The 12,810-nt window shown below is 36.5% G+C and overlaps 1 protein-coding gene across 10 annotated transcripts in view; it reads left to right on the top strand.

Moving 5' to 3' along the window:
- The window catches only part of SLC4A7 (solute carrier family 4 member 7), a 92,199-nt gene that overhangs the window by 44,124 nt on the left and 35,265 nt on the right, over positions 1 to 12,810 (top strand). For 6 of the 10 annotated variants that reach the window (XM_041466137.1, XM_041466134.1, XM_041466140.1 and 3 more), the window contains exons 3-7: positions 2,837 to 2,980; positions 5,165 to 5,300; positions 6,324 to 6,484; positions 8,684 to 8,872; positions 11,598 to 11,960. In XM_041466137.1, the coding sequence (XP_041322071.1) occupies positions 2,837 to 2,980; positions 5,165 to 5,300; positions 6,324 to 6,484; positions 8,684 to 8,872; positions 11,598 to 11,960 (993 nt within the window). The remainder of the gene's footprint in view (positions 1 to 2,836; positions 2,981 to 5,164; positions 5,301 to 6,323; positions 6,485 to 8,683; positions 8,873 to 11,597; positions 11,961 to 12,810) is intronic. The other 4 variants (XM_041466141.1, XM_041466136.1, XM_041466144.1 and 1 more) reach the window with 2 other exon arrangements.

Here is a 12,810-nt window from a genome sequence, read left to right as displayed (position 1 = left end):
ATTGCAGATGTCTGAACACTTTGCATATACAGAAGTGCTTTGGGGAAGGTATTCTTGGTTTACATTTGCCTGCAAGACCATGTCTATGTGAGGAAATGGTCTCACAGTAGTCACTTCTGGGCAGTGTGGGCTGAAGGGCAAGGTATAACCCATGGCTAGACTGCTCCCTGTCTCTGTGTAATGCTCGTTTGTTTGGGTGGCAGGAAGGTGCTTCCTTCTAATCTTCCTTTTGGAGTGGAACAATATAAAATGTAGGTTGTGGACTGACCATCTGGGTTACTAAGTTGGCAGTGCATCATTACTATATGATCACTTGGTGTGCTTGAGGCAGCTGTGAGGCACCTGGACATGATTCTGTGGTCTCTATGATAGTAAAAGCCATTTGCTGTGGACACAGCTTGTTTAAAAACACCTTCTGTTTGTTGCTTATTTCAGCTCAGTTTTCCATAGCTTTTAGCTGTGTCTTTGCAGCATATCTGCTCTCCTCCAAAGTTTTCTACTGGGGAAAAAAAAAAAAAAAAGTTCTGTCAGTGCAATTAGGTAAAAGGAGATAGACTCATCATTTCCATCTCTCTTCCATGCAGCAGCATGGTCTTTGACTATGGAAATGGTCACACCATTACAAATGCCAGTTTTTGCAATAGCAACGTATATTGTTTGAGATGGAGATCCTTGGAAAATCTGTGAGGGATTTTTGACTCTTATTTGTGGGAACAGTGAAAGACCAAAATATGTAAGTCCTTATTTCTCAGGGAGTAAAATCCTGAGCACTTTCAGACTCCTTCAAGGTTGGTTTTTTTGCAGTGGGTTTTTTTTTGTTTTTTCATTAGTGTAGTGATCAAAACACATGCTTAAAACTGTCTTATTAACAATAATAAAGCAAGCAATTATATAAGATGCTCTATTACTAGAACTGTGCTAGAGTTTCTCTTAGGAAGAAATAGTTCCTGCAAAAAAATCCAGCACTTCGGCAACAAATAGAACTGTTGGAGTGTATATATAAACTGTAGTTTGATACCTGCTAATTGAATATGTAAAATAAAACAGAAACCCTAATAGGCATAGTAACAGCACTTGCAGTGAGTGGTGGCTCACTCAGTTGCAGCTTTGAGTGGAATGTGGTGAGTAATGCAGTTATTTTTGAACCTCATACTTTTGCTTTCCCTATGCATAAGATTATTGTATCATGATAGCATCAGCAACATGACCATTGTTAATGATGCCCCCTGATCATATTACATATATAAACCAAGTGCAGTGATTTATAGGTGTCACATTGGCATTAATTTCTCTGGGAATTGAACTGTGCATAGCAGTCACGGAGGGCAGAGGTCAGGCTGCCAGGCAGGGGCTGGGTATTTTTGGAAGAAACTCACAAAAGACAAGTCTCTTTCTATAAATAGGACTGATGAGTGCTTCAAGAAATTAATCTCTTTTCCACTCTTACATGGAAACAAATAGCTTTTAATATGCTTAATTTCAGATTTGGTCATAGTGCCAGTCAGTCAACTGTAATTAAACTAGTGTTGGAAGCGTGTCAAGAATTGGATCCTGTTATGTGAAAAGGAATCTTTGACCAAATTAATTAAATGTTGAACTTAACTTGTGTGAATAATGGTTTTTGCTTGTATTTTTAGTCATGTAGCACTATAAAAATAAACAAAACTTCTATAAAGCAGTTTCTTTTTGGGCTTAGGCATTCTTTTTTTGGGAATTAAGCTTGATGTCTTACCACTTTTTCTTTCTTTAAAGCTCTGTAATCACCAGGAATCTTGAACATCTTTATGTGTGCTAGACACACACGCGCGCACACACACACACATACACACACATATATATGTGTAAATTTGCTGAATTTGCATCTGTCTAAGAGCTGGAAGACCACTTCATTTTCCTTTGGTTAATGTTGGTCTTCTGTAATAACTCTTCAACACCATGTAACAGAATATTTAGTGTTATAGTTAATTTGTCTCTTCCTGAGATTGTTTGTTTAAATAGCAATGAAAAGCCTATTGTATATGCTATCTGCATTACAGGAGACATGGTAGTAATATGTTCATAATAGTCAGATGATTGATATCTTTTGCTAAGATGTTGATGCTGGCATTGTCTTGATGTCAAAGGTCAAAGGAAAAGCAAGATGTTGAAAGTACATGTCTTAAAGAGCAGTATGCATTAATTTGAGGATGTGCTTCTAAATTTGTTAAAACATTCTAGAAAATGTTTTAATAGGAAAAAAACCACCCCAACATCTCTGGAAGTTATTTGAAGTGTTGACATACCTTTCAAAATAGAAGTTCCTTTTATGTTCCTGATACTAAGTTAATGGTGTAATTGAACATCAGTTTCATCTTGAGGTGGTATGTGCTATTTGAGGACATACTGGCAGCTCTTTCAAGGATAGAGAACTACTTGCAGACTCTAAACAAAGGGTAATTTCTTGATGAAGTTAATAAGCTGAGCCAGGAGATTATTTTGCCATTCTTACAATTGTCCTGATGTGAATCCGTGCAAAAAAAGAGGACTAAAATGTCATTTTTTATAAAGTAGCTTCTTTCAGTGTTACAGGTCAAGCTTGTACTTCTGTATTATTTATTTCACAACTGAATTCTTAAACTGAATAAGAGTATGACCTAATTATCAGAGAAATGAGTCTAGCACTAGTTCCTTGGCATCCTGGAAGGACAGAAAGGAAATGGTCATGTTAGTTCTCTAAAGGTAATTTTTGTCATGTGCTTTTGGATTGCTAATTCTTAAACCCCTTGTCTGTAGATACTAAATTTGGGCAGTAGGTAATTTTTTGTTTTCTTGTGTCCTTTTAAACTTTCTTGAAAAGGCCACAGAGCTGTGTATATCGGAGTTCACGTCCCACTTGGCAAGCCAGGCCGTCGACGGCATAGGCATCGTGGGCACAGGCACCACAGAAGAAAAAGAGAAAAAGAAACTGATAGAGAGGATGGCCGAGAATCTCCGTCATATGGTAAGAAGTTTGTTGTGTGTGTTCTTCGTGTCTCCTGAAGATAAACTTGTAGTAGCTACTCTGTGCTTAAATGTTGTTTGTTTTGTGCTATTTCTTTTACTCTCGCTGTAATTAATGTCTTTTTGTGTACAATCAGACAAGGATTTTGTGGTTGTGTTTTATCTAAGTCAGATGCTGTTGGACTTGGTCCAGCTGTCTGCATGAATGTTCAGCAGCCTGCACTGAATAGGTTAGACTAGAGCTTTGTAATGCTCTCCTGTAGCATGAAAATCTGTGTTATTTAAATTAGACACCTTTTTTCAGATTGTGTAGTCGTGTATGCTTCTTCCTGTGATTTTTGAAACTAAGCATGTAGCTGTGAAAAGCAGCATTTGCCATGGTAATTTGATCAGTGATCTTATTTTATTTAAATATTTACTTCAGCCTTCTTGCTGTCTGTTAGTAAAGGAATTGCACTGCCTCATAAGTTTTTGGTTTGGATCACGAAGTGCCCGCCCCCACCCTCCCCCATCTATTATCCTCAAGAGAGGACAATTTTGTCATATCATTCTCTGAAATGAAATTATTTGGCAGTACGCTTAGCAGTTTTAATTCAAGACCCTAAGTCCACTTTGGTTCCTAAACTGCTGTGAAAGAGCAGATTATGGTGCAATGTTTGAATTTCAGTGTGGGCACTGAATGTTGTTCACTATTACCTTTCAATGACTGGCAGCATGTTCTGCATGGGGCCAGTACCTGAAACAGAGGATTTTTCAAATGGAAGTGCTCTGACAAATCTCCTTTTACCATTTTCCTATGGTTCTTGGTTTCAACCATCTTCAAGGCTTCCCCTCCCAAATACAGATTATTATAATGGACATGATGTTTGTAGAGTCTTGCTGTACAGTTGTTGAAGAAACAAGTGATGCTAAGTTGACAGAAATTCTCTGTTCTGGTTGCTTCTGCATATTGCATGCATAGGGTTTGACAGGATTCTGGGGTGTGTTGGTTTTGGGATGGAAACAATCTGCTATAGATCTTAACTAATAGTGAATATTGTTCGTATTCAAGAGCACATTTCAGAATGATGCTATTGGATGGTGGTATATACCAGAACAAAAATGCTAAAGCAAAACTCAGTTTGTAATGGAGTTGGTTAGTAATTCAGATCTCGTGTTTAAATCTAAAAGGCCATCATCCTTCTACACTAGAAGTTTACAGTTGTGTATTCATATCTAACAGCTGTGAGAGTGATGTTTCGGTGAACAAAGTTAAGATTTTTAAAATTTGAGAACATTTAAAAAAAAATTAAATTGAGGTCTGCCTGGATTTTCTATCTCTGACCTTCCTTGAGATAACATTGCAATTAGTACCTTTATTGAACCCTTGTAATATGAAAATTCACTAGAGTTGAAACAAAATCTTTGTATAAGTATTAAAAGTGTCTCTAAAATCATGTGGTTGAATTGATTTTTTTTTACAGTTTTGTTCATATTAATTGATATCCAGTACATACTTGATCAATAAGGATAGTCTAGTTTTAGGTGTTATACTGTGAGAAGTTAAAATATTTTCTGGACACTTCAGCTACATAGTTTTCTACTTTCCTATGCTAATTTATACATACTGCTCCAACCATGCAATGGAAAAATTTTATCCTACATAATAGCAACAAATCACAGAAAAATTACTGCTCTAACAGTCAGTGCCTGGCTACTCACTGATGACTGTCTTGAACTATGGCTTGGGCAGCTGATCTGTAAGTAAGGCTTTTTGTTTCCATCACCCTGTTTTGTTTTAACTTTTTTCTTCTTCAGTGTCTTGTGTCATGATGCTATGAATTATTTTGTTCTCAAAACGAAAACAAGGTTTCTAGTGTTTTGGGATATTAATTCCTATTTTTTAAATCAAATTTTCTGGTGATGTTAATTTTTATATTGGCAATCTGTAGACAAGCCAAAAAACAATTGATTAATTTTCATAAACATGGATTTCCAGATGTTTTGTTTTCAGAAACAGTGCACAGTTTTCAGAGAGCCTTCTTTTAAAGACATGTATATATCTCTTTTGTTCCTCTTCCCTCTTAAAGAGGATGTTGTCCTCCATATTTCTAGCTGAGGGCAGGAGATTTTACTCTTACGTAATGTTTCTTATTTCACAGAAGTGTGAATTCTTCTAATTATTTAGTTTCTTATTTTCTTCAAGACACACCATCCCAACGAGTGCAATTTATCTTGGGTACTGAAGATGATGATGAACACATTCCTCATGATCTCTTCACTGAAATGGATGAACTTTGCTTCAGGGATGGAGAAGAATATGAATGGAGAGAAACCGCTAGGTATGTTTGGAGTAGATTGTTTCAAGGTATATCTTACAGTAATTTTATTTTAAAGAATTGCAAACCAGCTTTGGCTTAGAATTGTCGCTATCTGTAGGAGTTGTTTACTCAATTCATGCACAGCAACCCAAAACTTTATTTCTTCTTGTCAAACTCTGGAAGAATCAATATTAATTTCAAGAGACCCTCAGTCTTTCTGGTGCTGTGTTCTCTTCCCTAAAACTGATCATACCAAACATTTTGAAAGGTAGGAGTATGCCAAGTTATAAATATGGGTGTTCTTCCATGCAGTGTGGTATTTGCAATCTCAGAAATCTTTTTGGTATATTATTGCCAATATATTAGTATCATTTTTTTCTCAAACATGAAGAAAATTGGGTATTATTTTTTTTCTTGGGTATTATTTGATTAGTTTTTGGCAAATTGCATGCCTGAACATTACAGAATGCCATGATGGGTTTTGACCCTTACTAGTTTAGTTGCTTGCTTTTACCTATTCATTGTGATGAGTTCTTCAGCATTCAGTACTTCCAGCTACCTTGTTGCATGTTAACTTTTGTAGAAACTTAATTTGCATAATGCCTGTGAATGGAATCCAGATCAGTTTAGAGTTTCATGTGTCAATATTGCCTAGTTCTTAAATGTCTGACTTAGCAGCCTTAGGAGACTTGAACATCCTGTATGGTATGTACCAGACAGCTTTCTAATCCTAAAATACTAATGAAATCAAGATGCAAATCAGGTAATAAGGCAGACAGCCATATTCTTCACAAGAACATGTGAATAGACAGGTATTGGTCAAGCCCAAAGAAACAAAATGGGTAAAAACTAAAACAGTTGAGTGTGGTTATTAAGGCCTGATAAAAATGTTAATCAGTTGGGCTGTCTGAAAAAATGAAAGTTGATATGATTTCCTGGGGTTTTCTGTTCTACGTCATGCCTAATCCACATGGAAGAGTGGAACTGCTTGCCAAATCTTCTTTCCAGGAGAAATATAAATGTGTGTATGTGAATTTATTTCAGGTGGCTGAAGTTTGAAGAGGATGTTGAGGACGGGGGTGATCGATGGAGCAAGCCTTATGTAGCGACTCTGTCTCTACACAGTCTCTTTGAACTGCGGAGCTGTATTCTTAATGGGACGGTCATGTTGGACATGAGAGCAAACACACTTGATGAGATAGCAGGTTGCAGCAAAAATTTTTAAAAATACTTTATTCCTAAATTTTGGTGTATAACTTGAGGTGGTTTTGGTGATGTCTGTGTTCTTGAAAATACTGTGTTGAAGAAACAGGTATGTGCATGCTTGCTGCACTTCTCTTGGTCTGGTTGAGAGGAGCTGGTCCTGCAAACATCACTTAGAAAAGTGGATGAGTAGGAGCTCCTTAGTATGTACTTTAGGATGAGGCCCAGAGCTTGCCTTTATGTTGTAATCCCTTATTGTGTTCTCTGTCTTTGTTTCTACAGATGAATTGTAAATATCTGCCAGAACATTTTAGGAGTTATTTGTGCACTTTAGTACCATAATTATTAGTCATATTTTGGCTGATGTTAACTTGATGCCATTAGTGCATTTGATTGTTGCACATCTGGTAATTTTTTCACCTTTATAAGAGGTGAGCAGAAATAAATGCTGTACATGTTGTTTGACCTACTTTGTTGAGTGTCCTCACTAATCACATGGTCATTTTGGATACAATACAGGCAGCTTTGAAGACTTGCATACACACACATATATATATATATATATATATACATATACATGCACATATATTATATATGTCTGCTTGCTCCTAAATGAATTTTGAATTAGTTCTACATAATTTTCCTGGTATCTCTTGCTGCAGGTACCACACAGTGGAATGCCTTCTCAGGAATAATATTAGACTTAGGGTTGACCAACATCTGCGTGAAGGACAAGGTGTTTTGGCCTTAAAAACTTTGGCAGCACTTGAAATGTTTTCTTGTTTTGAAATCCTTGAAATTCACTCAGGAAATTGGTATTCCCTTCCTATTTTTCTGACTTACTGAGCAAGAGTGTTCAATACATCTTTGTAAATGTAACATTCAATTTTTAATTTTATTTTTAGTAATCGAATTTAGCAATAATCTTAATACATAAGGAAAGTAGTTGCTTAATTCCATGTAACCAGCACTCTGGGTAGTGGGCACTTGAGTTGCAACTAGGATGCCTTAAGAGATTATGTGAATTTGTTTCAAGTTAATTTTAGGTGCCATTGTGAAGCATGTGGCTTAGCAGTGCTTGGTATACAAGTGTGCTGTCTTGTTTCCAGGAGCCAGCAATACCCAGTAGGTAATATTGTTTGTTACTCATAACAGGAGAGGGAGGGTGGCAGGTTTCCTTCTGAGAACCTGTAACAAGTGGCTGTGTGTTACCAGTGATCTCAGAAAGAAGCTGCAGTGTACTGACACACACTTTACTGCATGTTGTTCTGTTAGCCAAGACAGAGCCCTACCCTGAGCCCTAACATTTTTCGTTGTGAGAAGTTCTATGCAATTTCAGTTTAACAATGCAGTTAAGTCTCAATACATTAGTTAAAACTGGGAAAATATATTTAAAAATTTGTCACATAGGTTTGTGTTTCTTTGTGCAGGTTGAGGTCTTTCATGAATTTGTTTTATATTTTTTACTATTTTAAAAAATTAAGAAACACAGTAGATATTTTTCCTGATATCTAGGGTTTCTTTCCTGGTGTGAGCATACTGGTGAGATGCCCTTTTGAAACTTGATGTTGTTTGACAGATGAGTAGTTAGTTTTAGGTTATATACCTAGGTTTTGTTTCATACTTCCTCTTCTAAAGCATGTGAATCACATGAAATTCAGTAAAGGATCTCAGCAGAGCATCTGAAGATGACAGGAGTTGTGTAATTCATCTCATTCTATAGCAACTTTTCACTTTTATGTAGTTGAATATACTTTTAAAAGTAGGGAACACCAGGTTAAAACTGTCATAAATCTGTTTTCCATTGTGTTTGTCTTTGTGTACTCACTCCTAGTGTAGGTTTGTTGAATACAATGAATACTTTTTTTGAAAGTGAGTTTCCATTGAAAGTTGAAGTAAATGGCTCAAATTATAAGATATTAAGTACCTTAGTACCTTACATTTCTTGAAATGATGGTACTAATAAATACCCTCTCTTGGATCTGCATGTTGTGCTTTTCTTATTCTCACATTTGCTTGTTTAGTGACATCTGAAAATTTCCTGTGGGTTCTTGAAGATGGTTTTGCTAAAGAGAAGACTTCTCTTTTAAACAGATTTTGATTTTCTTTTATTACTTGGTGCAACTACAGTGCTTGAGTGAGGCGAAAGAGAGATTTGATAGCTACCTATATAATTTTCTTCTTTTGTTATTATTATGTAGATATGGTTTTGGACAACATGATTGCCTCTGGCCAGCTGGATGAATCCATAAGAGAGAATGTGAGAGAGGCTCTTCTAAAGAGGCACCATCATCAGAATGAGAAGAAATTCAGCAGTCGGATTCCTCTAGTTCGGTCTTTCGCAGATATAGGCAAGAAACATTCTGACCCTCACTTGCTTGAACGAAATGGTGAGATAAGTTGTAGCCTCCAGTTCTTACTAACCTGGTAAATGATGCTCTCACTGGGAGATGAAGGAAAGGTCAGCTGGTAATAACAGATAAGTGTTTCCTTCTTGATGAGCAAAGAACTAACAATAAGAGTGTGTGTGATGTGTAGCTGTGGGTGATGTTTTTAATTTACTCAAATATTCTACTCCTGCCTGTATACCACAGCATGCATTATTATTTTGAAGCATAGTAGTAGACATAGATTGATCCTGATATTTTTTTGTATATGCTTAAATAAAATGTGCAATGTTTGAGGAACTTCAGCTTTGTGGCATAACTTACACATGTGTCAGATGGATCCTACTTGCTTTTGCAGTCTTTGCACAAGAGATTTAGTGATCCTGAGTTCAGTGATGCTGAAAATTACTGTGTTTTAACACAGTGTTATGTTCATTTTAAAGAAGTTTGCTATCCCAATGATGACGGTAGTACTGTTAACTAGGACACTTTATTTTTATCTTGTTTTGAAGAGAAGGGTGTACTGGGAACAAAAATCCCAAACCCAACTAAGGTGTTAGCAATGCTCTTAGAAGCTGCACTGTATCTTTTTTTGAACCAGTTCCTGAAAATATATTCTAGACATCCAGTCCCAAATTCTAAATAGCAATATGTACTACATAGCAGCTTACTTGTATTCATGTGTTTTTATGGGGCCTCTATTTTCTTTGTTTTCTTTTGCCTTGCATTAAGTAAGACACATACGGTTTTTTTACTCTGAAAAAATGAAATTTTTTACTGTGGTGAAAACTGAATTCTGATTCCATGAATCAGTCCTTGAAGTGAACTTCCTTTTCTGTCTTGAAAGATGCCTTATTGCTTAGAGTATGTTTCACTTAGTTAAGTGCTTGTTAGGAGCTACATATGCTGGAGTATTTTCCAGTGAATGCCTGAGCTTCCTGATAGTTTTGTTTTGTTAGCCAGTGCATATATGACTTATGCTTAGATATTTCTCTAATAGTTTCAGATCTATTTTTTAAGAATGAAAATGCAGCTAATTGATTAAGAGCATAATGTCTCCTGTAACTCCTGACTTACATGTTTTGTTCAGCAAACATGAAAATTTCACACACACAGACTTGGTTTTGCCCATCCTTGAACACTTGTATCCCCAGGTATAATCTTTCTTGCCAGTTATCTTTCATGTATAACTTCCATTTTTTAGAGCATTTTATTCTTACTACTCTTTTTATGAGAGATTATGGGATATATGCTGAAGCAAGAAACCAGTATAATATGATGAGCTCCTTGTCAGCATGTACTGATTTACTTTTCTTTTTATTATGCTTAACCCTCTAATAAGCTGGTGAACCAAACATGCATATGTGCATATTAGTTCTTAGGCTCCTTAGGGGCTTGTGTGTGTTAGGACATGTTCGTGGTTTATCAGGTACACTTACGGAATTTAATTATTACTGTAGTGATTATTATAGGCAACCAAATCTGCTCTATTGGTCCTATTTTCTTTAATGCTATGCAGTTTTGGTGTTTTAATAGTTGAGTTTTGAGGTTTTTGTTCTTAAATCAGGTTTGTATCTGTAGGATCCACTCTTTCATTGCTTGGGGGGAGGGGAATGTATGTGACCTTTACCTAGGCATGCTTTCTGCACCTCCTTTTTATTAATTATTCTGTGGTTGTTCAGCTTACTGGTCTCTGTAGTGCTTGGTATAAATTTGAGAGTAAATGTGTCTAGTTTCCTGTTTCTTTGTTTGATGGCATGGTACATGAAACCAGCATGTTTTGGATTTCAGGGGTTGTAGGAGAAGTTATCAGTAATGTTTTCAAGGAGACTGGTCATCCCAGGAAAAGTCTATGTGGCAAATGGGAGAAATGGTACCACTAAATCTTTTAATGGAAGTACTAATACGAGCATAAACAGTCTCTCTTCCTGCTTAAGGAAGAACTGAAAAATCCACTATAAACTCCAGTCTGAAGGAACCATCACAAGACTGTATTCTCTTCATAAGAAATTAGTGGGACATGGAAACTAGAGCAACGAAAGTAACAAGGGATTTTGGAGAAATGTTTGATTTTAGCCATATGGGGCTATTGGTACGTCACAGCAAGAGGATATATGGAGGAGGGGCTGTGTATCTCATTTTTGTGCCCTCTTGAAAAATGTACATTACACTATAGCTGCCTGGGAAAATTCTCAGTAAAACAAGACTTTTATTGGAAGACAGTTGCATTTAACACATTTGGATATGTTTGGTCATGATCGCTTTTTAAAAACTAATAATTCTTTGTATATAATGGATAGAGTTAACAGAAGTCTTGTAATATTTTGGTTGCTAATTAATTTTTAGTTTATTTTTTGATGGATTAACAGCTGCTGTGCAATTTGGAATAAAGAATTCTAGAAAAATTGAAGAGTCAGTTTCAAGAGATAAATTTTGTTTTGTTAACCAGTCTTACTCTGACTTAAGATAATATCTTCTCCCTCAGATCTTCGGGATTCCAATTAGTACTCCTCAGTAATTTCTGACTTTCCTAATGTCTGGTATCAGATCTGCTCTTATCTCTTATCTTACTTGCATGAGTATGACACTTTGGCCCATAAAGCTTGCAATTTACTATGTAAATTGTTAATGCATATTTGTATCTGTGTGGGTTTGTTTTGTTTTGTTTTAATTTAATATAATCTATCCCTTTTGTAAGCCTCATGGTGTTCCATTTGTTTTATCTCAGGGGAAGGCCTTTCAGCCTCCCGCCACTCTTTGCGAACAGGTCTCTCTGCCTCCAATCTTTCCCTGAGAGGAGACAGCCGTTTGTCGGTTCTTCTCAGTTACCTTCTTCCTTCTTCAAGAGCTGGGACCCCGGCAGCCTCAAGGTGTACAACCCCTGTAACCACCCCTCAAAACACACCACCCTCCAGCCCTACCTGCAGCCCAACCACAAGTGCCCAGCCAAGCCCGCTTCAGGGCAAGGAATTGCTGGTGTCACCTGCCAGTGATGATATTCCTTCAGTAGTAATCCACCCACCCGAGGAGGACTTAGAAGTGCAGGACAGCCAGGAAAAGAAGACAGAGGAAAATATTGGCAAAACACCAGGCAACTATTGAAATTTAAACTGTCCATGTGTGATGCTCTCTGCATCTGGATCACTTGCACTGCAATGTTTTTGGCACAAAGAAATATGATAACTATTACCTCTGCCTGCATGTTTATTTCTTCTCAGTTGTGACTGTCTTCTTGTTTGGCATTTTTAACTTTTTAGCTTTTAACTAAAGCAAGCAAAACATTCTTTGATTAACATTCATTTGTGTAATTAAAAAGGAATATGGTTTTAAAATCTAATATATAAGCAAAATGTCAAAAATGGTGGCCTTTTCCTTTCACTCACCTACAGTCCATAGCAGGTTTTGCTTTGGTTTTGTCAGGGTTCAGTTAATGTCTTAAACCAGTGTTTGATATCCTGAGATAGGTACAGCTGAAACCATGGTAAAGTATTAGAGGTAAATATTAAAAGAATTAGGAATGATGCAATTATCAGTGGCACTCAGTTTAGTTTCATCATGAAGCTTTCAAGCAGTTCTATTTTTGCTTTTGTGCTTTCTAAAACCACAACTGTTAAAATCAGCAGGAGTTAACTGATGAAATGGTCAGGTTCAGTTCACCTGCAGCTGTGTCTGGATAGTTCTCCATTAGTGCACTGCTTTAGCATCAGACACTCCATTAGTGTTCTGTTGTGTTTGATATGCAAAACTGGAGACAGTAGTTAGGAGCTTGTAATTGGTAATTGTAGGCCAGAGCTCAGCCATCTATTATTTTGTTATCTGCAAAGCCAATCTTCTTTATATGTAAAAAGGTATGTAGGTGTATAGATAAGTTGAAAGAAGCTGTTAGAACTTTTTGTCCTTTCTTGAAATGTTTTTAGTAAAAGTTTCATAACATTTGCATT

Source organism: Pyrgilauda ruficollis, unplaced genomic scaffold, assembly GCF_017590135.1.
Source record: "Pyrgilauda ruficollis isolate IOZ18807 unplaced genomic scaffold, ASM1759013v1 scaffold2, whole genome shotgun sequence".
Taxonomy (NCBI): Eukaryota; Metazoa; Chordata; class Aves; order Passeriformes; family Passeridae; genus Pyrgilauda; species Pyrgilauda ruficollis.
This window is presented reverse-complemented; position numbering and strand designations above follow the sequence as displayed.